General features: G+C 35.8%; 1 protein-coding gene across 5 annotated transcripts in view; it reads left to right on the top strand.

Moving 5' to 3' along the window:
- The window catches only part of Orc1 (origin recognition complex subunit 1), a 207,565-nt gene that overhangs the window by 18,342 nt on the left and 166,883 nt on the right, over positions 1-22,340 (top strand). For 4 of the 5 annotated variants that reach the window (XM_090416224.1, XM_090416223.1, XM_090416220.1 and 1 more), the window contains exon 3: positions 15,558-15,685. The exons of the other annotated variant lie outside the window; for it this stretch is intronic. In XM_090416224.1, coding sequence (XP_090272350.1) covers positions 15,574-15,685 — 112 coding nt within the window. In that variant the 5' untranslated portion in view covers positions 15,558-15,573. The remainder of the gene's footprint in view (positions 1-15,557; positions 15,686-22,340) is intronic. 5 annotated transcript variants of the gene reach the window in all.

Genomic DNA, 22,340 nt, shown 5'->3' with positions numbered 1-22,340 from the left:
GGAGAATGCGAAATGAGTGGATTGAATTACCAGAGGTGATTGTGAGTGCTCCAACAGTGAAGGTGTAAGGAGATATATAATAAGTATTGTGTTAATGGATAGAGCATGTCTTCTGCAATGAGTCTTGATTCCATAGAGTAACCATATAAAAGATGATAATAAATGATATAGTATGTAGGTAGAGGATTCAGTAGTGGTGTAGATGTCATGTTGTGTGGTATGAAATGCCTTCCTGCAGCGAGTTCTAGGGGGTATCACATCGTAATAATACCATAATAAAATGCTCATTGATTACTTAACTTCCGATTATTCTTTACTTGTATGTTCACATATTGAAAGAACTACTTTAGATTTTTCTTGACTTGTTTGACTAAGCAGTGCTCTTGCTGCACTTTTTTTTTTGCTTTTCTTACTGAATATGTCACCATCACCGTGTGTTTTTATGAGAGTTAACTTTCAGCTTCCTCAATCGCATTACCCTTTTCCCAGTTGAACAATTTTTTTTGTCCCAAAGGTACCATTCATGCTTTTTTCTATCATGCTACATTAAGAAAGTTGCATAGAAACTCCTCTCCATATTTTTTTTTGGTTTAAAATCTAATGGCTCTATCATATTTTGTTGTTATCTGTATTGCTCTCTTAGCCTCACATGATGCTCTGAATCTTTTGATTTTTCTTTAATCCAACTCCTAAGAAGGAAGTTATCTCCTTCAAAGATTTTGATGCTCACAACTGAATCTGGCTTTACCTTTTCATCAGTACTGATCCTTCAAGTAGCTATGCTAAGGTATAAAGTAAGCGTCAGGGATTATACCTGGCACAACAATCATTTGTATGCTTGCCAGAATTCTAGATAATCTTAGCCAATCTCCAGACACTTTTGATCTTTTTTCCCACTGATATACTGTGGATAGATAGGAGTTTGTTGCACTTGGCTGAATCAGGTTCTAGAACTAGAATATTATGCATATGTGTTTGTGTATAAATAGGTATATAAAAATTTTAAAAAATTAAAGCATGTAGAAAATTAAGAACAAGGGAAAGATAAGCTCTGAGTGAATATACATAAGCCACCCCACACATTGGCTACAAGTCTCCTATCAGTTTAGCCACAGTGGTGATTATTCAGTATGTATGTTCTGTTTCTTTCTTTATTACTATACTCACTTTCTCAACATGAGTTTTGTATTCCTCATGCAACTGCTTTCTACCTTTTTTCTACATTTTCTTTTTTATCTGCATTTCCTGTTTGATTTCAGATTTGAAAGATGAAGTAAGAGATGGAGTGGAGGCAGAGTGAAATGAAGAGAATTGTAGATATGTATGGAAGATTAATGTGAGGTGGATGAGAAGATGCATGCACAAGGTTTGTTTTCCTGAGAGGTAGAATAAGTAGTGATTGAGGTGATGGATGCAGAGAGTAAGTGAACAAAACAGTTGATACTGTTGGTAGGAACATATGACTTAATTGGAAAGCCAGAGAATGTAAGACTGGATATCAGGAGGTTGTTGAGGAACTTAAAAGATTATAGTGTGATAGGAAAAGTAATCAGTGTGTTGCCTAGGTATGCAGTGACAAGATGAGTCAGAGAACAAGGATTATGATTGCTATATTAGTAGAAATGTATACAGAAAAAAGGGGTACAGTTTGTGAACATGTGGAATGAGTGAAACTGTACAAGAGTGATGGACTGCATTTGAATGGTTTTGGTGTGTGTGTCATCTGGAGAGGTTGCTGCTGGAAGGAAGAGTAATGACTGTGGGTGAATGGGTCTAAGAAAGTGATGTGGAGGAGCATATGAATAAGAAAGGAGGTGTTAAAGGAGTGCTTATGAATGGAGAACTGAATAGCATGAGTTAGGAGAATGCAAAGGAGTGCAAGATAGTCTGGGTGAATGGGGGGGGGGGGTGCAGCATGAGAAATGTGGATGCCAGAAAAAAAAAGAATGTATAAATAGATAAGAAAGGAATGGAATGGCCTGGAATTTGAGAGGGTATGTTTTTGTCTGGAGAGGGTTTATGCAAAATGTAATATTATTATCATCATGGGGAATCAATATATTCCAGAAGAGGAGAATCACTAGTGGTGTGCTTTAGGGCCCTTGCTCTTTAAGTTTTTTGTTAATATTGGGTAAACTTTGAATGCAGATATTCAATTGTTTGCAGATGATATGGAGTTGGGAAGAAGTGAGGAGTAGAGTATGTTATGACTTTATATGAGGATTTAAATAGACTGGGTAAATGGGCATAAGTATGGGGTTGCAATTTCAATGTTCCAAAAAGTGTGCAGTTTTAAAATTTGGAAAACAAAGAAGGAATACGGAGTATACAATTAGTGGGTATATGTTGGAGGAGGTGGAGGAATTAAGAGATCTGTGGTGATTTGGTAGTGGATAGGAACCTAAAATTTAGGTTCCTATTCTACTAAAATTGTGAGGACAGCACAATTAATTCTGGCAATGATACTGAGGACACTGACTTGTAGAAGGAAGGCGATTCTGGTTTCATTGTGCACAGATTTAGTTACCTGGTTTTCAAAAGGATGAAGAAATATTGGAAACGATCCAGATGCAGTTAACTAAGGTGGTTTCTGATGTCTCGAATGTTGAGTATGAAAAAAGGTTAAGCAAAAGTATTTTGTTGAGTCTAGTGGATAGGAAACAAAGGCAAGGATTGTGGGAATATGATAGATAATTTGGTAAGTGCTTTTTTATTGAATTAGTAGAAGAGGTTTTTAATAACATCACGTTTTGGTTTGGGTTTGCAGGGGGGGGGGGACAAGTGGTCATCTATTGAAGCAATAAAAGGATGATTTGAGCAGTGAACTTGAGAAGCAGATTTTTGCATGGAAAGTGGGAAAATGATTGGAGTGCATTACTCGAGCATGGTGACTGCAGAGAATATGAGTGTATTTAAAGCACCATAAGATGAGGAGGTATGTGTGAGTGAGTGAGTGACAGAGGGACCTACTTTAAGATATTAACTCCATGGAGGTCTGATGATAATAGGATGGTGGAAGAATTCTTATCCTCTGCATCCAGTGCTGATATACACCCTCTGTCCAAAAAGAAACCGAACTTTTGATAGAAAATAAAATACAGGCCAATTATAATTATTCAAATCATTTATTTCAATCAATATACTCTCCCTCATAGAAAGTGGGAAAATGATTGGAGTGCATTACTCGAGCATGGTGACTGCAGAGAATATGAGTGTATTTAAAGCACCATGAGATGAGGAGGTGTGTGTATGTGTGAGTGAGTGAGTGACAGAGGGACCTACTTTAAGATATTAACTTCATGGAGGTCTGATGATAATAGGATGGTGGAAAAATTCTTATCCTCTGCATCCAGTGCTGATATACACCCTCTGTCCAAAAAGAAACCGAACTTTTGATAGAAAATAAAATACAGGCCAATTATAATTATTCAAATCATTTATTTCAATCAATATACTCTCCCTCAGTTTCGATACACCATTTGGCATGGTCAATTAATTCGTTAAATGAGTTTTTATATCGGTTTTTGGGTTGAGGGTCGTGGTTACTGCCGCTTGAACGTTTTCAGTGGTGTCGTATTGCTTTCCTTTCATCATCAAATGAAGTCGGAGGAAGAGAAAGAAGTCACAAGGTACTAGATCAGGTGAATACAGCAAGTGATCCAACACACAAACTTGGCGTTTGCTCAAAAACTGTCTCACGATGTTTGAACAATGAGATGGTGTGCATTATCGTGCAAAAGTGACCAGCTGCCTGCATCATGATATTCATGCCATACTGGACAAATTTCTCGTTATCAATCGTTTCAAACTTCAAGATAAAACTCACAATTGACCATTTGGCCAGGTGGAACGAATTCTTTGTGGATAATGCCCTTGGAATCATAGAAACAAATCAGCATTGTCTTTACTTTTGAATTCTCCAAGCTACTTTTTTTTTCAGATGCCCCTCTTCTGGTGGTATTCACTCATCACTCTGGCACTTTGTTTCGAGGTCATACTCAAAACCATGTTTCATCACCAGTAATGATCATTTCAAGGATGTTTGAAAGTTTGAGTCCTTACGAGTGGTTTTAATGAGGTCCTTGCAGTGTTCATTTCGATACACTTTTTGGTCGTCAGTCAACTTGTGGTGAACAAATCACAAATTCAATTTATGAAGGCCCAAACTCTTTGTCAAAATGTTGTGCACAGTTGATTTTGGAATCCCCAATTCATCTTCAATCAATCTCATGGACAATTTCAGGTTTTCTTTGATGAAATCACGCACTTTTTGGATGTTAATTTTGCTCAGTGCAGTTTTGGGATGGCCCAGCTTTTCGTCATCCTCAAGGGTCTCACAACCACCACTTTGAAATTGCTTAAACTACTCATAAACTTGAGTATGGGATAAGCATTCATCACCGTATGCTTTTTGAAGCATTTGATGCGTTTCGGTAAAACTTTTTCCAAGTTTAACACAAAAGTCAATCGCAACTCTCCATTTGAAACTTTTCCACCCATTCGTCAAAACACACTGTCACTCTTGGCACTATAACTCGGCTTCTAATGAAACAGATGTCATAAATAGTTGACACTAATGAAGGTTGCCGCTTTTGACAACAAAAAGATACAAGTGGCACCACTCACTTCTGTTTTCAAAAAGTTCGGTTTCTTTTTGGACAGAGGGTGTATAAAACATTTTTTCACCTCCTATCTTCCTTCTGTATATTACTGACTGTCTCTATTTGATTGCAGATCATCATCGTCATCATTTTCCGATTTGTACCTTTAAGGGTGTACAGGATACTGTGATAGCATTGCATAATTAAGTTTGCATTAGTAATAGTTTCCTATTTACAGATTTCTTCCAAATTTCATCTTGAATTTCTTTGGCTTCTAGTACTGTTGGATTTTACATTTTAATATGCTAAAGTACTGGGGAGCTATGAAAATTTTAACAAAAGGCTCGCATCGTCGAGCAAAAAAAAAAACAGCCATATTTCACACCAAAACTTTTATTAATACAGCTTGTGTACAAATTCCAATCAAAAAGTATGAGAGGACAATCAACCTCTAAAGGCTATCATTTTTAAACAAATATTTCATGATCTAAACATGAAATATTTGCACACAATCAACTGTGTTAATTTATCTTACATAAGAAAAACATTTTTTAACTATCAAAATATAATAAGAATGAAAACTTTTATAATCTTTTATAAAACATTTGATTGGCTACTGGTTTTACCATACGATTGGCTACCAGAAGGGAGAAGGGTAAAGATAGCGCATGCACTTATATTATTTTCAAACTCGGAAGCATTTGTTATAGAGGAGTTGAAACAATAATTCCAAATAATCTATACACTGCCGAATAGACTAATTTTTTGTTAGGTTACCGTCGCTTAATATGTTTCAAAAATTTTTTTTATTTTTTTTTAAATAAAAAAGTCAACAAGAAGAACGAGGGGCTTGCAAATTTGAGAAAAATTTAACAAAGGGCTTGCACGAGCCCCTTATAGCTCACCACTGATTACACCTAATCTTGGTCTTCCTCTGCATCATATTCCTGGTCTCCTATCATCAAACACCATCTTTTCTAAATGTGTTACCTCCCTCTCTGTTATTCTGTTTAAATTATTATACTACCTTAACTTTTGCTCATCTCATTCTTGAATTCAATTAAATTGCTTCCCTTTCTAAAAAAAAAAAAAAAAAATCTTTGTTTTTGATATGATTCAGCCATTTATGCCATCTGTTCATTTCCTTAATTTTTCATACAACTCTTATATTGGCAGTTATGTTTCTAGTTCTACTTTCAAATCCACAAGTTAAAATTGGTTTGAATATTGTGTACTGCTAATTTAATATTTTGACTAATTTCTTTATTATTTGATCAAGTTTATTTAGCTGGCTTTTTACCATACCCTCTGTTTAGTCTATTATCTATTTTCATATTTAATTTTTCCTTTACGCTAAAACTTGCCTTACTCTAAACAGAAATGGTAAAAAATTGACTGACTTTGTAGTTTATAATAACCTAAAAATAATGAATTCCTTCTATAAACATAAAGACATACATAAATATACTTGGGCAGCAAGAGGATGAAAATCAGTATTAGATTATTTTATATTAAATGAAAAGACATCAACATTTTCACTAGATGTTAGAGTTCGCAGAGGATATGAAATAAGCAATGACCACTTCCTTGTTAAAATAAAGTTAAGATTACTACCGAAATGGCTACAAGTAATAAGAATAGAAAGAAAATTTGAAACATTTGTTTAGAAAACTAGACTATTGATTGACACAAATGTGCAATGGCTATATGAATAAAGAATTAACCAATATCTAGATAAAATAAAACAAAAGGAAGAAATCGAATGGCTTAATATAAAAATGATACTAAAGGCAGTAGCAAATGAAGGCTTAGGAAAGACCAAAAAATTCAATAAAAGGAAAAAACTGGGATGATACAATCAAAGAAATAATCAGAAAGAAAAAAGAAGCCTATCACAAATGGTTAAGCAGTAAAAGATTAGAAGATGAAATAGAATATAAAAGAATAAGCCGGCTCTCCAGCCAAAAGGCTGCGGTTTCGAATCCCGCCGTGGGCATGGATGTGTGTGAGTGTCTGTGGAAATACTAGTGATGGTGGTCGGCGGTAGATGACGTTGGTGTAGTTGTGGTCAGTTGGTGGATTGAGTAGTGGAGACAGAGTTGTAGAGCAGGTGCCCTCCCTCGATGAGTCCTTGGACTTCCTGGAGGTGTCAAATAATAATAATAATAATAAGAGCCATAGCTAAAAGAGAAGTCAGAAAAAGACATAGAGAATCACGGAACAAATTTGTTTCTAATTTAGAACATGATTTATATAAAATAAGACCCAATGTATATAAGATTTTGAAACACTTAAATGCAGATACCAAAGAAAACATAAAATTAAACACCGAATTGAAATTAGAAGAATTTCTAAACTACTACACAGAATTGTGGACAGACAAATATTTTAAAAAAGACAACTAGCAAACAATTAATGAAAATGAAAAGTAATAACTAAAGAAGAATTAGAAATCAGCCTGCAAGAAACAGAAAATCACCTGGAGAAGATAAGCTAGGTTCAGAACTATATAAATATGCAGGAAAGAGATTCCAAGAAAGACTCTTATTATTTTTAAATAAAATTTATTCAACTGGTATTCCTTCCAATAGAATGGAAAAAAGCAATTGTGATTCCTATCTTTAATAAAAAAACAGAGGTATCAGTATACTACATTCCTGTTACAAAATATATAGCAGAATCTTAAATAGCAAACTAATGAAATATTCCGAAAACTTTATTTTAGAAGTACAGAATGGATTTAGTAATAAGGACGATCATGTATAGACCCAGCCTTTTGCCTAAAATTAATAATAGAGAAAAGAAGAGAATATAATTTAGAAACACATTGCATTTATTGACTTTGAAAAAGCATTTGACAAAGTTAAAAGAAACATATTATTTAACATATTAAAAGAAAGACAAATACCAAATAATATCCTAAAAGCTATCACAAGTATATATGAAAATAATCAGATACAAATAAGATTAAATCACGAGCTATCATATATGAGAGAGGGGGGGTCTGACAGGGATGTCCCCTCTCAGCAACTCTTTAATATCTACTTAAATGAAATAATAATAAAATTGAATAAAAATTTACATCAAGGAATTAAACTTTCTCCTACAGTGAACTTAAACACTCTCCTTTTTGCCGATGACCAAATAATAATTACAAATTCTGAAGATAATTTACAGAAAACTATTTTAGATCTAAATGAGATAGCCAAAGATTATGGTATGATAATATCAATGGAAAAATCAAAAACTATGGCCTTTAAAGGACAAGATCCAGCAAGAACTAAAATAGTAATAGATAACAAGATCTTAGAACAGGTGAATTCATTTAACTATCTAGGATGTATGATCACATATGAAAATGAAAAAGATATAAACATAAAATTGCAAAATATTTAAAAATAACAGGTGTAATTAACTCTATATTTAAACCAAACCTAGTTCAAAAATAAACCAGACTAAAAGTATACAATACATTAGCCCTACCAGTCTTAATATGGAAGCGAAATCTCGACAATAAAACAAAAAAGACAAACAAAGATTAATAACAGCAGAAAAGTGAAGTTTATGAGAAAAACTGCAAAGTATACCCTATTTGATCATAAAAGAAACAAAGAAATTATGAAAGAATTAAATCAAGAACCAGTAATAGAAAAAATTAAAAAATATAAGCATAAATGGATGGAACACTTTCAAAGAATGAAAACAGAAAGATTACCAAAACAAGCCTTAAGTACAAGCCATTAGGAAAAAGAAAACCAGGACGTCCCTTAAACGATTCAACGATAACTTCTAAGGCCGGAACAGGCCATTCTAGGCCTAAATCCTTGATACGCATGATGATGATGACCAAAACTTGTGCTTAACCAGTTGACATGTTTTTCTTATTCTGTAAGTTCTCTATAAAAATAAAATGCCTAATTTTATTTTTTTACATTTCTGATTTTTACAAAGTTCAGAGACCCTGAGGATTTGTAGAGAATTTATTTAGCAGTATAACATTTTTTAAAGAGCTGTGGGAGGCCCTCCTGAATTTGATAGTTGTGAATAAAATTATAAACTAGAAAAAGTGATGCAGTTCTCTTTCACTTCATAGTAAGTGGAATTAAAATGACTCATCTTGAAGAATAATTTTGCTGATTCAACAATTCACTATTGAATTAGCTCTTGAATCTTAATAAAGAAAGAAATATACAAATTGGACAAAAGAGGAATAGCAGATAATACAAAGGGTTCGGATCACATCTTGTGAGGAGCATCATGATGAACAATGATAAATACATTCCATTAAAAAAAAAGTGTTGGGAATGACCTTGATCTGAAACAAAAAGAAAAGCTTTTTTTTTTTTTTTTTTTTTGTTAATTAGAAATGAAGCATTTGATCAAAGACTAGAGATATGAGAGTTATGATAAAAATTAAGAAAGTGAACAAATAGCATTAATGGCATAACCATATTAAGAACTAAGATATTAGAAAGAAACTTGACATTATTAGCATTCAAGATGTGTGAGCAAAACTAATCTAAGATGGTTATACCACCTTAGATTAGTTTTGCTCACACATAGAATGAGTGAGGAAAGGTTTGCAAAACGTATTTCATGCTAAGATGATAGGAAAGAGATCCAAAGGAAGTCCAAGGTTGATTCATTCAGAGTGCCTTAGAAGTATGAAATGTTATATATGACAATATCAGAGTGCTCACAAGTAATAGACTAATTTGGAGGAAAATTGTTGATAGGAGAGTAATAATAATGTAAACTGAATCATGGGGGTGCTTAAGGGTCAAAGCTATATAGCTGAGAGGAGACCTCCACATAGCCTTCAAAGGAATGCAGAGAACCGACCAGGACTTCTGACCTAATGTCCAATCCTCACCTTCTCATGGTGCACCCTGTCAAGTATCTACCTATATACTGAACAGACGAGGATGGGCTGGCAATTTGGGATATAGCCAACCAAATTGTATTCTTATTGGCTTAAACCAAAATTTCAAATGATGGTACAACATGACAGAATTTCATGTGGGCTGGGGCCCGGTTAAACAAGTCCCCCCCCCGTTGTTTTCGCCAGGGGAACCAGGGCAAACAGCCAAAAGTCAGCTATTGGAACAAATCCTAAAACTTACCCCAACTCAACATTACCAGAGTTCAAGATCGGTACTATCAACATAAGAAGCCTGAATTGCAAAGAAATTGAGCTAGCTCAGGAATTGGATAAGTACCAGATCGACGTAATAGGGTGACTGAAACAAAAAAGACAAAAACTGGTGAGATCTTTCTGAGCAATAAATACAAAATGTTATATTCAGGCAATGACAGTCAAGGAAAAGAAGGAGTAGCCATAGTATTCAAAACTAAATACGAGGCTAATCTTCTTGAATGGCAGGCAGTCTTAAGTAGAGTGATGTGGGCAAATATGACAATGGGGAACTGGACAATGAGACGTATTTGTGCCTATGGTCCCACAGAAGGTTCTACTAAGGTAGAAGTGGAGGAATTTTTTGAGGCTTTAGAGAAAGCAACTGACACAATGAAAAAGGAAAAGTTGGTCCTTGTTGGGGATCTAAATAGCAGAGTAGGAAATGATTGTCAGACATAAAAATATTTTGGAAAAATTTGGAGAAAAGAGCAAAGCTAATAATAATGGCAAATACCTGTTGGATTTCTGCTCAGTACATGGACTGGTTATTACTAACACAATGTTCCAACATAAAAATGTACACAAATTCACATGGAGAGAAGAGGCAAGGAATAAGAAAAGTCTCATTGACTATGTTATTGTTGATATTGATGTTTTCCCACTGGTGCAGGACACCAGAGTGTACAGAGCATTTGAAATTGGAAGTGTTCACCATTTAGTCTTGAGCAGGATAAAATTGAATTTCATATTGAAAAGAAGAACATTAAGAAAGTTTTAAAGAGAATAAAAAGTTGAGTCCCTCAGATGTGAACTGTAGACTAAAATACAGATATATTATTCAAGGAAAAATGAAAGAGTTTGAAAGCAAGAACCAAACTTTGGAGATTCAGTGGCAAGCCCTGAAGAAAACACTGATTGAATCATTCAGAGAGGCATGTGATGAGGTTGTGTGCAAGGATATAAAAATCAGAACTCCATGGTGGACACAGGAAGTTAAAGAGGCAGTGAAGGGAAAGAAGAAAATATATCAAAAGTTCCTGGCAAATAAGTCAGCTTGTTCTCTTAGAGAATACAGAGACAAATGTAAGAAAGCTGCACTGTGTAAAACTGGCTAAACAAAAGTCATGGGAGGAATTTGACAAGAACATAGAAAATAAATATCAAGAAGGTAATAAGATATTCTGGTAGTTGATGAGGGAAAGGCATATACTGCCATTTTTTTGGATTTTGTATAGGCATTTGGCAGGTGCCACGTTATAAGCTGATGTTTAAGTTGCAGCACATGGGTTTAGATGTCATTAGTCAACTGGATTCAGGATTGGCTATCTGATAGCCAATCCTGAATCCAGAGAGAGTTGTGTATGGTGGGGCAATATCGAGGAGGCAGAAGGTTACAAGTGGGGTCCCACAGGCTCAGTACTATGACCTGTATTGTTTAACATTTATATCAATGATATTGTCAATAGATTGCAAGGAGATATTCAGTTGTTTGCAGATGATGTGAAGCTAGGAAGGATTATTAGTAATAGTGTAGATGTGGCAGCCCTGCAAGAGGATTTGAAGAAACTGGACAGAACTCCATGGGCAAATAAATGGAGATGTCAGTTTAAGGAAGCAAAATGTAAAGTCTTGATGTTTGGGATACATCGATAGGAGACAGCATACTCTGTTGTTGGAGTTGTACTGGAGGAAGTAGGGGAGACAAGAGAACTGGGGACAATGATTGATAGATCATCAACCCTGGGGACCAAATTTGGTTCCCAGGATTTGAAGGGGATAAATTAACTGTGGGAGGTTGATAACAAAAATGGTTTCAGGACTATACAATGTTGATTATGAGTATCGGCTGAGAGAATGTGGAGTGCAGAGTTTGGTAGATAGAAGGAGAGGTGATAGATTGTGACTTTTAAACTGTTGAGAGGTAGTTACAGAGTTGACACTGGGGGAGTGCTTTCACTTGGTAGAACGGGGGCAGGGAGTGAGGACAAGGGGCGCTGGAAGTTAAGAAAGAAAGCTGTGAGCAAGAGGGTGAGGAGTGGTTCCTTTGCATGAAGGGTAGTTGAACCGTGGAATGCATTGCCTGATAGAGTGGTGAGAGAGCATCAGTGAGTTCAAGGAGTGGTATGATAGACTGTGTTTTATAGGAAGGACCTCCCACGATGAGTCTTTTGACTCCATGGAGGCCTGAATCATAATAATAATAAAATGTCAAGTGATTACTAGTTTCTCCAGTCCTTTTCATGGCTTGTGTCTAAACATTGAATTGGTTGTGGATGAAGAATGGCAAAATTTGTCGGTGGTTTATTAATTGATCATTGGGCCTCTAGGTTGTGGTTATCTGTTGATAACCTTTTCTGTTGTTTTTGAGACATGAAGTGAGATTAATTGGATGATAATTTGAATGTTGACTCAAAGTGGGGGATCCCCCCTCCTTTTTTTTTGGAAGGGTTTGAATAGAGGGTTGCTTCTTTCATGCTGTAGTGCCAAGTAATAATATAGAATTAGTCTTATTTCTGAAACAAAATTCTGATTACAGTTAACAAATACATGAGAACCAGAAGGCTGTTGTTCCTATTCAGGATTTTTCTGATATCTTTCTGGTGAAAATCAGTGAGACATGTAGTGCAACTATATTATGTGTTGTTGGAAGTTTTTTCACTTGGTTATACTATAAATTAAAGATACCAAGAAACTATATACTTGGTTTAATCCTTTATCCAAGTGTAAGCAAACAAAGTTTGTGCAAGGAGATGTGCTTTGCATTATAGGATACTAAGGCAAGTGATGTGAAGTAATACCACCTTTACCACGAGTTGCCCCAGTCCTGAAAATACTTCAGGTGCAAACTTTGCTTACACTTGGATAAAGGATTAAGCCAAGTATATAATTTCTTGGTATCTTTAATTTTTAGTATAAGCAAGTGAAAAAAGCTTCCAACAACCTTTCTATAATCCAGAGTAATTTAATAATAAGGTGTGACACTTTTTGGCAGCTGGTATAGGAAAATATGACTTCTGCATTACTTAAACCTTGGTATCATCTCTGGATTTGGCTCCTACTGAAGAGAACCTCAATAAAGTTTGGGTAGTGACCCTTCACATAATACATAGCATTATACATGTCTGCAAAGAGATGTACTTTGCATTATTGGATACTAAGGCAAGTGATGTGAAGTAATACCACCTTTACCACGAGTTGCCCCAGTCCTGAAAATACTTCAGGTGCAAACTTTGTTTGCTTACACTTGGATAAAGGATTAAACCAAGTATATAATTTCTTGGTATCTTTAATTTATATGGTGTGTGACAGATGCAGGGCAGTGAGATGTTGCTATAGATCAGAAACACAAAGGGTGAAGAGCAGATGTTTAGGCAGTTCAGTTTGGCAAGTGCAAAATGAGTGATCATTATGGAAGATGTACAACTATAATAATATAAATCAGGAAGAAGAAACAGCATGTAGTAATAAGGAATTTTCTGGAATTCTGGATGGACAAATGTTTTGGGTAGCATGTAGTAGAGGGAACAAGAGGTTTCATGTTCCCTCTACCACATGAGTTCTGGATTTGGTCATAGCATCAGAGAATCTGGTTGTAACTGAGATTCCTTGCTCCATTTGGCAAGAGAGTGACCATTTAGTCTTGACTTATAGAATGAATAGACATCAAGGAGAAAGGAATTTATGTGGAATTATATGGCAAGTGATTATAATAATCTTAGAAATCAGCTTGGAGCAGTTCCATGGATAGCAGAAGGGAGATATTGACGGTGCATGGAAGCTAGTGAAGAAATATTTACAGCTATCCCTTGCTTAACGCGGAATTTGATTAACACAGCGAAATTAATTGTGACAATCCCTTTATATACGCGACAAGAGTTTTAATTACCACGCAAAAACATGCAAGCCTCAACGAGAGGCCGAGAGAAAGAACGTCATGAGCATGATGATGTCATTCCTCCCATTAAGCATTAAGAGTGGGTGTATTACAAGCTCCAATCGTTCTGCTGTATTTAAAAAATAACAGCAGAACATTGCTTTTAGATAACGCAACTGGTCATCCAAATTCTCTTAATGATCTGTGTGAGAATGTGAAGGTTTTATTTTTTCAATGGGCTGTCTCGTAGATATCAGTCGTGTGCAAGAGATTGCTGCAGTATTGAGAACAATGTGTTGATCAGTAGAGATAAGTATAGTGGTTCTATTGCATAAGGCCCTGATCAAACCACATCTGGATTGTTGTACTCAGATCCAAGGTTAATTTATTCCCTTCAAGTCAACAGGATATGAACGGAATAAATTAGCCTTGGACACGATACAAAGTCATAACAAAAAATGGTCAGGACTGTATACAGTGTTAGTTATAGAACTGCAGAGTTTAGTGCATAGAATATGAAAAGGTGATATGATTGAGACATTTAACTGTTGAAAGGTAGTTTCAACTGGTTGATTATAACTTCCCAGTTATACACTGAAAAATTTTTCATATTGTAGGACAAGGGGTCATTCCTGGAAGATGCAAATGAAGGTGGTAAAAGAGGGTGGGAAATGGCTTTTTGGCATGATGTGTGGATGAACTATGGAATATATTGCCTGATATGGTGAGAGTGCAAACAGTGAACAATTTAAGGAATGGTATGATAGATTTTATATGTTGTCTAAGATGGGCCTCACACAGTGAGTTGTCACTCCATAGAGGTCCTGAACAACAACAATTATTAGTGTTCAGGACCTATTATAATAGATGTTAAATTCAGTATGGATGATTTCACTCAGTATAATGCTTGTAAAATATATTCATTGGCTGGCAAAAGTGTGTAATTTGTTGAAAAAAGGAAAGGATTGTGAGAATATGTAAAAATGTTTTTTAGAAATTGCATATGAGTGATAAAAGTATAGGAGTTATTATTACATAGCACCTCCAGGTAGTCCAAAGACTCATTGAGGGAGGGCACCTAATCCACAACTCTCCATCTCCACCAACTACAGCTATGTTCATCATCTACACCAACACCATCTACCGCCGACCACCACTAGTATTTTCACAGACAATCACCAACATCTGTGCCCATGATGGGATTCGAACCCGTGACCTTTTGGCTGGAGAGCGGTTACGCTAACCACTCGGCCAACCAGGCGGCTAAAGTTAAAGTGAGAGAAGGGAATAGTTACAAGACAGAGGAAGCAAGCACCAAGTTAAAGTTCATAGATGTATGAGAGAGGTGAAAGAAGTTTAAAAAATAGGTTGGGATATTAAAGAAGTAGAAGGAAAAGAAGTGTAGCTTAGTAAAACTACTCCTTTTCAGCAAAATGTTTTTGTTTTACTAATTAGCTGGATAAAATTAAGTATATTTTGTCGGACAGAATAAAAGAGGACCTGAAAACCAAATTACAAGTGACACCAAACTGGACAGAATTGTTCGGACTCCCCAGGGATAGACAGAAGTTGAAAGAGTTCATTTGGCTTCATCATCATCCACATAGATGATAGAAGAGAGAAAAGAAGAAGATATTTTGTCATCTTTAAAATACATGGATAAATTTAAAAGCATGCTTAGTTACAAAAATTATCAAATAAAACTTCTTAATGAGAGTAGATTTGAAATAGAGAAGTTCCCTTTCCTTTGAATACTCATTTCTTATTTTGAATAGTTTTAGTATAAAGTTGGTATTAAAGAAAGATTTCACCAGAATATTTAAATTTTTTTTCTGGAGCCACTCATCAGTTAGAAAAGAATTGATGGTAGTTGAGATTCTATTCTTCATATGTTGGTTTATTGTTTTATTTCATTATTCATTTCGTCATGTTTTTCTTTACATAGATCATTTACATTGGGTATGCTAAAAATAAATCTTCAAGATTATGTTTTAATCCGGAATGATGATTGTCTAGATCCTGAATGTCTAGATAATGGTTTTGTTGCACAGGTGATAGATGTTTTTGACATGGGTAAGTAATATTTCAGTTTATAAAAGAGACAGGTAATTTGTTAAGACATTCTTACTTTCTTCAGTGATTGAAATATAAAATAAAAAAGAGGCAGTGTAGCTTTTAATTTAATGCTGATGTTTATAAGTTTTCATTATATGGTTGTCATTTCAAGAAGAAAAGTCTGCTATTGAGTGCAAAACATCACTATCACTCTAATAATGGATATATAAATTATGATCTGTTCCAGTCTAATTTTATTATCATCATCTAATAGCTCTGTCTACCTGACCTTCTCGTCCCAGTTGGTTTATAATTTATAAATTGTTTAGGATAAATATCAGATGTTAATCATTCAGTTTGCATATTTTATTTCATTTTGTTTATATTTGTATAGTTTTTCTTCTGTTGATTTTACTTCTTTCAAAATATCTTCATTCCTTTTTTTTTTTTTTTTGTCTAATAATGTATTTTGCAGTTCTCATGAATCTCATTTCAGTTGCTTATATTCTTTGTGTTGTTTATTTATTGGCCAAATTTCACTGTCATATAATATAATAATCTAGATACTGCTATAGTATTATATATTTTTAAGCATGTTTCTTTTTGTACAAGATTTGGATTGATTATTCTATTTATCAGACCTATAACTGTAAAAATTTTGAAGTTTTTAATTGTGTGACTTTTTCTCCTTCATATGATATTTCAGATCCAAGATAAAAGTATTTTTCTATTCTGTTCTTTTATTTCTAACTGGAGTTTGTCCACAATAATTATTATTATTACTGATAACTCCAAGGAGTCCTTAGACTCATCGAGGGAGACTCAAACATCATGTCAAGAACTATCCAACATTTGTACACTATCTGTCATACTTTGCTTTGAACTTATTCACAGTCATGCCACCCACAACAGACTCTGGCAACCTATTCCACTCATTCACTACTCTCCAAGCAAAAAATCCTAGTTCTAACCCCTTGCTAACTATACTCTTACTCAGTTTCCATGGATGGACCCTAGTTCTCCCACCATCAGACCTGTTCTGAAAATTTTCCTCTTGAACTAGTCTTGTAAAAACTTCTCAATAATTTGTATGTCTCAATCATACAACCCTTTTCCACCTATCAACCAATTTCTGTAACCCACAAATCTTCAACCCGTTCTCATAAAGTTACTTCCATAGACCTGCTACTATCTTGGATGCTCGCCTCTGGATCTTCTCCACCTCCTCATCACCAAAAAATCCTGGCACCCAGATCTGTGACAGTGGTCAAGATAGAGTCTTATCAAGGCTCGATAAAGAATAATAATAACCTGCTTCTCTCTGCTCGTCAAAGTATTCTTCAGTAACCAAGTGATCCGATGAGCTGCTTTAGTCACTTTTGTTATGTTACCCTTAAACTTTAACTTCCTATTTACTTATGCTTCCTCAGTTTCCTGGAATACAGTTCCACCAATGTGGTATACAGTTGGTAATCTTTTCACAACAAAATGCATAACCTTACACTTTGATCTCCTTTGCCCAATCTGTCAATCCATCTAAATCATCCTGCAAAATTTTCACATCATCTGATCAACTATTGTTCTACCCAACTTCGCATCATTGACAAATAACTGAACAGTTCTGCTCAGATCCTTTCCTATATCATTAATGAACAAATTAAACGGTAACAGTCCTAGAACAGAACCCTGCGGCACGCCATTAATCACAGGCCTTGTTTTTTGGACTCTACTCCTGAATAAACTACTCTCTGATATCTCTCCATCAACCACCCTCCTATCCATCCCCAGGTGCTGCAATTAGAATTCCATGTGGTATCATGTCAAAGACCTTTGCAAAGTCCAGCAGTATCACTGTCTTATAAAACATTAGCAAGTTAATGAAGCCTGACAGACCCTTCACAAAATCATGCTGCCTTCCAAAGCAGTATCCCATTTCCATCTATCCATTGCTATATTTTGCTCTTGACAATTTCTCCCATACTTTGACAACAACTATGATATGCTGATTGGTCAGTAATTTGGTAATCAGTCTTGGAGTCTCTTTTATGCAATGAAACTATTTTCTCTTCTTTTCACCCCCTTGGGACTAACCTAGAGCTGAGACTTAGATTAAACAATATTTGGGATTCTCTTTAGGCTGCATAGCTAACTTCTTTTCATTATCTGTCTTTCTTAACACACTAGTTACTCTTCTGACATGTGCCTGCAGGTCACCTTTCTCTTTAAATTTCCTCCACAATTGTTTCTTTTTTTTGCAGCTCCAATTTTGATGATGATATTCATCCATTTAACTCCGACTTGATTTACTTTCCTGACTCTAGGTATGCAGTCTGCCATTACTTCCCTCAATCACTCCTTTACCACTTCCCATCTTTTACCATTTACCACTATCAACATGTAACCCCTGCAGTTTCACATGCCATGGCACCAATCCGAGCAATCTCCTAAGCTTGTCATGCTTACCAGCCCTGTAATTCTGCATATACTTCCTCTTAACTGTCCACACATTTAGCCACTTCCCAGGTCAAGACCATATGATCGCTCTAACCAGTTGGTAGCAAAGTGGTCAGATTGGTTATTATAGGCAAATTCTTAGGTGCAGTTATTAGATAGAGTACTCTCGAACCTCTAGTATATTCCATCACATGCTATCTCAGGTAATTATCCCTTAGTAACTGCATAAATTCTATTTTCTTTCTTCCCATGTGTCCTCTCCTCAATCTATGTTCCCATAGTTGAAATTACACATAATAATTACTTACCCTCCATTCATTGAGCCTATTTTCTGATGCATACTATCTCCATCATCTTTTCCATCCCTGGGGTCTATAGCAGCATCCAATTGTATATTTTGTTCTGCTGATCTCAATCTCACACCAGATAGCCTCATTTATGCTGTTTTCACTGGCCTTCACATTCTATCCTTCTAACTATATCATCTTCTGTTAGCCATGTTTTAGTTTTATCTTAGATATTTTCATTCTAAACTGTTCTACTATAATGCTAAATTATATATTGCTCTTCATCAGTTGTTTACCTTATCTATTATTATTATTACCTGATTATCTGCAAATGATAACATATTATTATTAACATCTGACCTCCATGGAGTTAGATACTCATCATGGAAGGTACACACTGTTGCACACAATGCTCATCCAACCATGCTTTTAACTGATTCACTGTGCCTACATTCACAACACACTCAGGCAATACATTCCACTCATCAACCACTCTCCAGCAAAGAACATGCTCCTCACTCCTATGCTCATATACTGTTTCCAGCAATGGCCTCTTGTTCTACCCCCTCTCTCATTCCAAAGACCACTGACCACCTTTGTGAGACCCTTTCCAGCATATCCTTGTCACCATGAAACCTAGTGACCATATCTGTGCACAATAATCCATGTGAAACATGATCAAGACCTTATACAATGGCATCATAATCTCTATTTTTGCATGTCAAGGTCCTCCGCATCATTGCCATTATGAGTTTCAGGTTCTTGTCCACCATCACTCCTAGATCTCTCATCTCCTCTAATTCCTTGAAAGTTTTCTCATCAAGTGTATACTTCTCATCCTATCGTTGCTTACCAAATCTCATAACCTTACACTTTTCAACATTGAACTGACAGTTCCACTTACCTGCCCATTCATGCAATCTGTTCAAGACCTCTTGTAAAATTGTAACCTGCTTGACTCTGCATTGCTCTCCCTAGTTTTGCATCATCTGCAAACAGCTGCATATCACTAGTTAAACAATCCCAATGTCATTAACATATAAATTGAACAACAATGGCCCCAAAACTGACCCCTGCAGCACATCACTAGTGACCTTTCTCTTTAGGGATACTGCACCCCCATATACAACTTTCTGATACCTATCCAACAGCCAGTCACTGATCCAACTCAAAAGTCTGATATCCAATCCCATCTGTTTCAATTTATTTAAGAGTTTGTCGCGTGGCAGTCTATCAAAAGCCTATGTTCGGAACTGTACATTAGTGGCTACTGTCACCTTCAAAGTAGCCCCCCTTGTGCCTTTATACACTGGTTTAGACTATGTTTCATTTTTGGAAACAGGCCTGGAACTCTTTTTCCAGAATACTCTTGAGTTCCTTTATCACATTATGCTGGATATCAGCAATGTCAGAAAATCTTCATCCTTTTAGCAGAGTCTTTAATTTTGGAAACAGCCAGAAATCACAGGGAGCTGAGTTGGGTTAATAAGCAGGATGACCAGATTTGGTAATTGATTTTTTGGCCAGAAACTCTCTCATGATGAGCTCACTATGGCTTGGTGCATTGTGATGGATGATCCACTTGTCAGGCCACAATTTTGGTCTTTTCAGCACCTCTAAATAGCATTGTTGGTTGACCATTTGTCCCTGTTCAATGAATTCATAGTGGATTATCCCCTTCTGATCAAAGAAACACTCCAGCATGGTCTTGAACTGTGAACATGTCATATGTGCATTTTTGGACATGGCAAATTCTGGTTTTCCACTGCATGCTTTGGCATTTTGCTCCGGGATCATCCTGGAAGCACCAGGTTTCATCACCTGTAATTACTGATGTTTGATGTTAACATGCTACTCCAAATTTTGATCACACATTTTTACACCGGAGTTTACAAGCAGATCTTTATTGTTTTTGCAATAGACAACTAGCAAATGGCTCTATTGGCTTGAAGTTTATGCATGCATTAGTTAAAACATGTACAAAGACGATTACTCACATGACTCCAGTCAAATCACCACATAGGTGACATTATGCGGGTGTTCCAGGAATTAAATTGTCACTCCTTGTATATGCATCTCCCCTGTCCAAAGTATTTGTCACCTTGTTATAGTACATAAGGTAATGAAACATGAACTCCCTTTAATAAACCTATGCTAATAACCACAGAGAATACTGCTGTTATCAACTCATTTCTGCATCCTACTTCTCACCAATCTCTCCATTACTTTCACCACAACTCCAGATATACAGATTGGTCTATAATTCGTAGCTACAGTCTTATCACCACTTTTATACAGTGGAACAGTTTTACCCTCCTTTCCACTCCCTTGAAACCTATGCTATTGCAAGACTCTTCTTATTAAACAGGCATGCCAATGCTACTGCCACTTCCCTGGAACATTCCATTAAGATGTGTGGTGATATGTCATCAAATCCTATCGCCTTATTAACATCAAGTTTATTTATTTCCTCAAATGCCTTCTGTTCACTCACAATTAAGTTATCCTCTCCTATGTCCTCTACACTTAAGTTCCTCATGATTCCATCTTGATCAGGATGAAACACCCTTATAAATTGATCACTGAGTACCTCAACAAAGTCTTCTGTCATAATCACCAGCCTTATAATTCCACATATATACCTTTCCTCACAAAAGTCTGCATGTGATTAGTCATGCCTCAGGTGATCACCTTCACCAACTGGAAGAAAGTGTGAAACCCCTCTCACAATTACATCCTCTGATGAAATGATTAGATCTAGAACTCTCAATCCTCGTGTGCCCTCCTTCATCTGCTGCCAGAGATAGTTATCTTTCAAGAACTCAATAAATTCCTTTTCTTTATTCCCAAATGCTATCTCTCCATTCCAATCTATACTGCCATTATAATTACCATTCTTTTGTCACTAATCCAAGCTATAAGTTTTAAAAGAGGTAAACCGTGAGTAGACATATCGGTACACAATAAATAACGGAAAAAAACTCACGTAGAAAGATTATTTATTAGTATAATTTTCGCCTGTGTGTCACAGGCATCTTCAGTACATTAAGCTCAAAATTAAACACTAACTGACAATTCCAAAAAGGGCAGCGCCACCTAAGTAGCTGGTGTAAGATAACTAAAAAGGTCAATAACTTTCCTAAAAAAAAAAATTAAAAAAAATAATAATACAATAAAAAGTTAGGAAAGATTAGCTGATTTGTAAAGTACTATCTCCCATAAAGGGGATAGACGTAAGCCGTCGGATCTGTTTAAGTTAGGAGAATGAAGTAGAGTTTCGCATGTTTCTTTATAAAGGCGTTCCATGAGAAACTGACTTTTGTGAAGAATTCTTGTCTTTCTCCAATGAACTCGGTGTCTAGTGAAGATGGCATGTTCAGAAAGTCCAGATTTTTCAGGTTTAAAGTATTCAATATAAGATTGGTGTTTTTCTAGCCGAATAGAGGCAGATCTTCCCGTTTGTCCGAAATAAGATAATCCACAAGAGCACGGAATCTGGTAGACACCTGGATGATTAAGATGTGGAAGCTTGTCCTTAGGAGAAGTGAGAAAGGTGGAGATTTTTCTAAACGGTCGAAAGGCAACAAAAATATTCAGTGGTTTTAAAACTTTTGCTATACGTTCACTGATGCCTTGTACATAAGGGATGGTAATGCGCGTTATTTCCTCTGTGTTTGAAGAGGAAGACATGTTAAAACTACTCAAAGTTCTTTTAATGAAGCAATTCTTATAACCATTAGATAGAAAGGAAGAAGTTATGTATTGTAGTTCTTTCTGTAAAAGATCGTCTGTAGAACAAAAGGAGTGGGCCCGATGAACCAGTGTTTTAATAGTTCCTGCCTTTTGACTGGGATGGTGATGAGATTCCGCATGGATATAATGGCCTGTATGAGTCTTCTTTCTATAAACTGAGAAATGTAGGTTACCATCTG

The sequence above is a fragment of the Typopeltis vanoorti genome, chromosome 3 (assembly GCF_054136105.1).
Source record: "Typopeltis vanoorti isolate ZY-2024b chromosome 3, IOZ_Tvanoo_1.0, whole genome shotgun sequence".
In the NCBI taxonomy this organism is placed as follows: Eukaryota; Metazoa; Arthropoda; class Arachnida; order Uropygi; family Thelyphonidae; genus Typopeltis; species Typopeltis vanoorti.
Note: the sequence above shows the minus strand (reverse complement) of the source record. Positions and strands in the feature narration are given on the sequence as shown.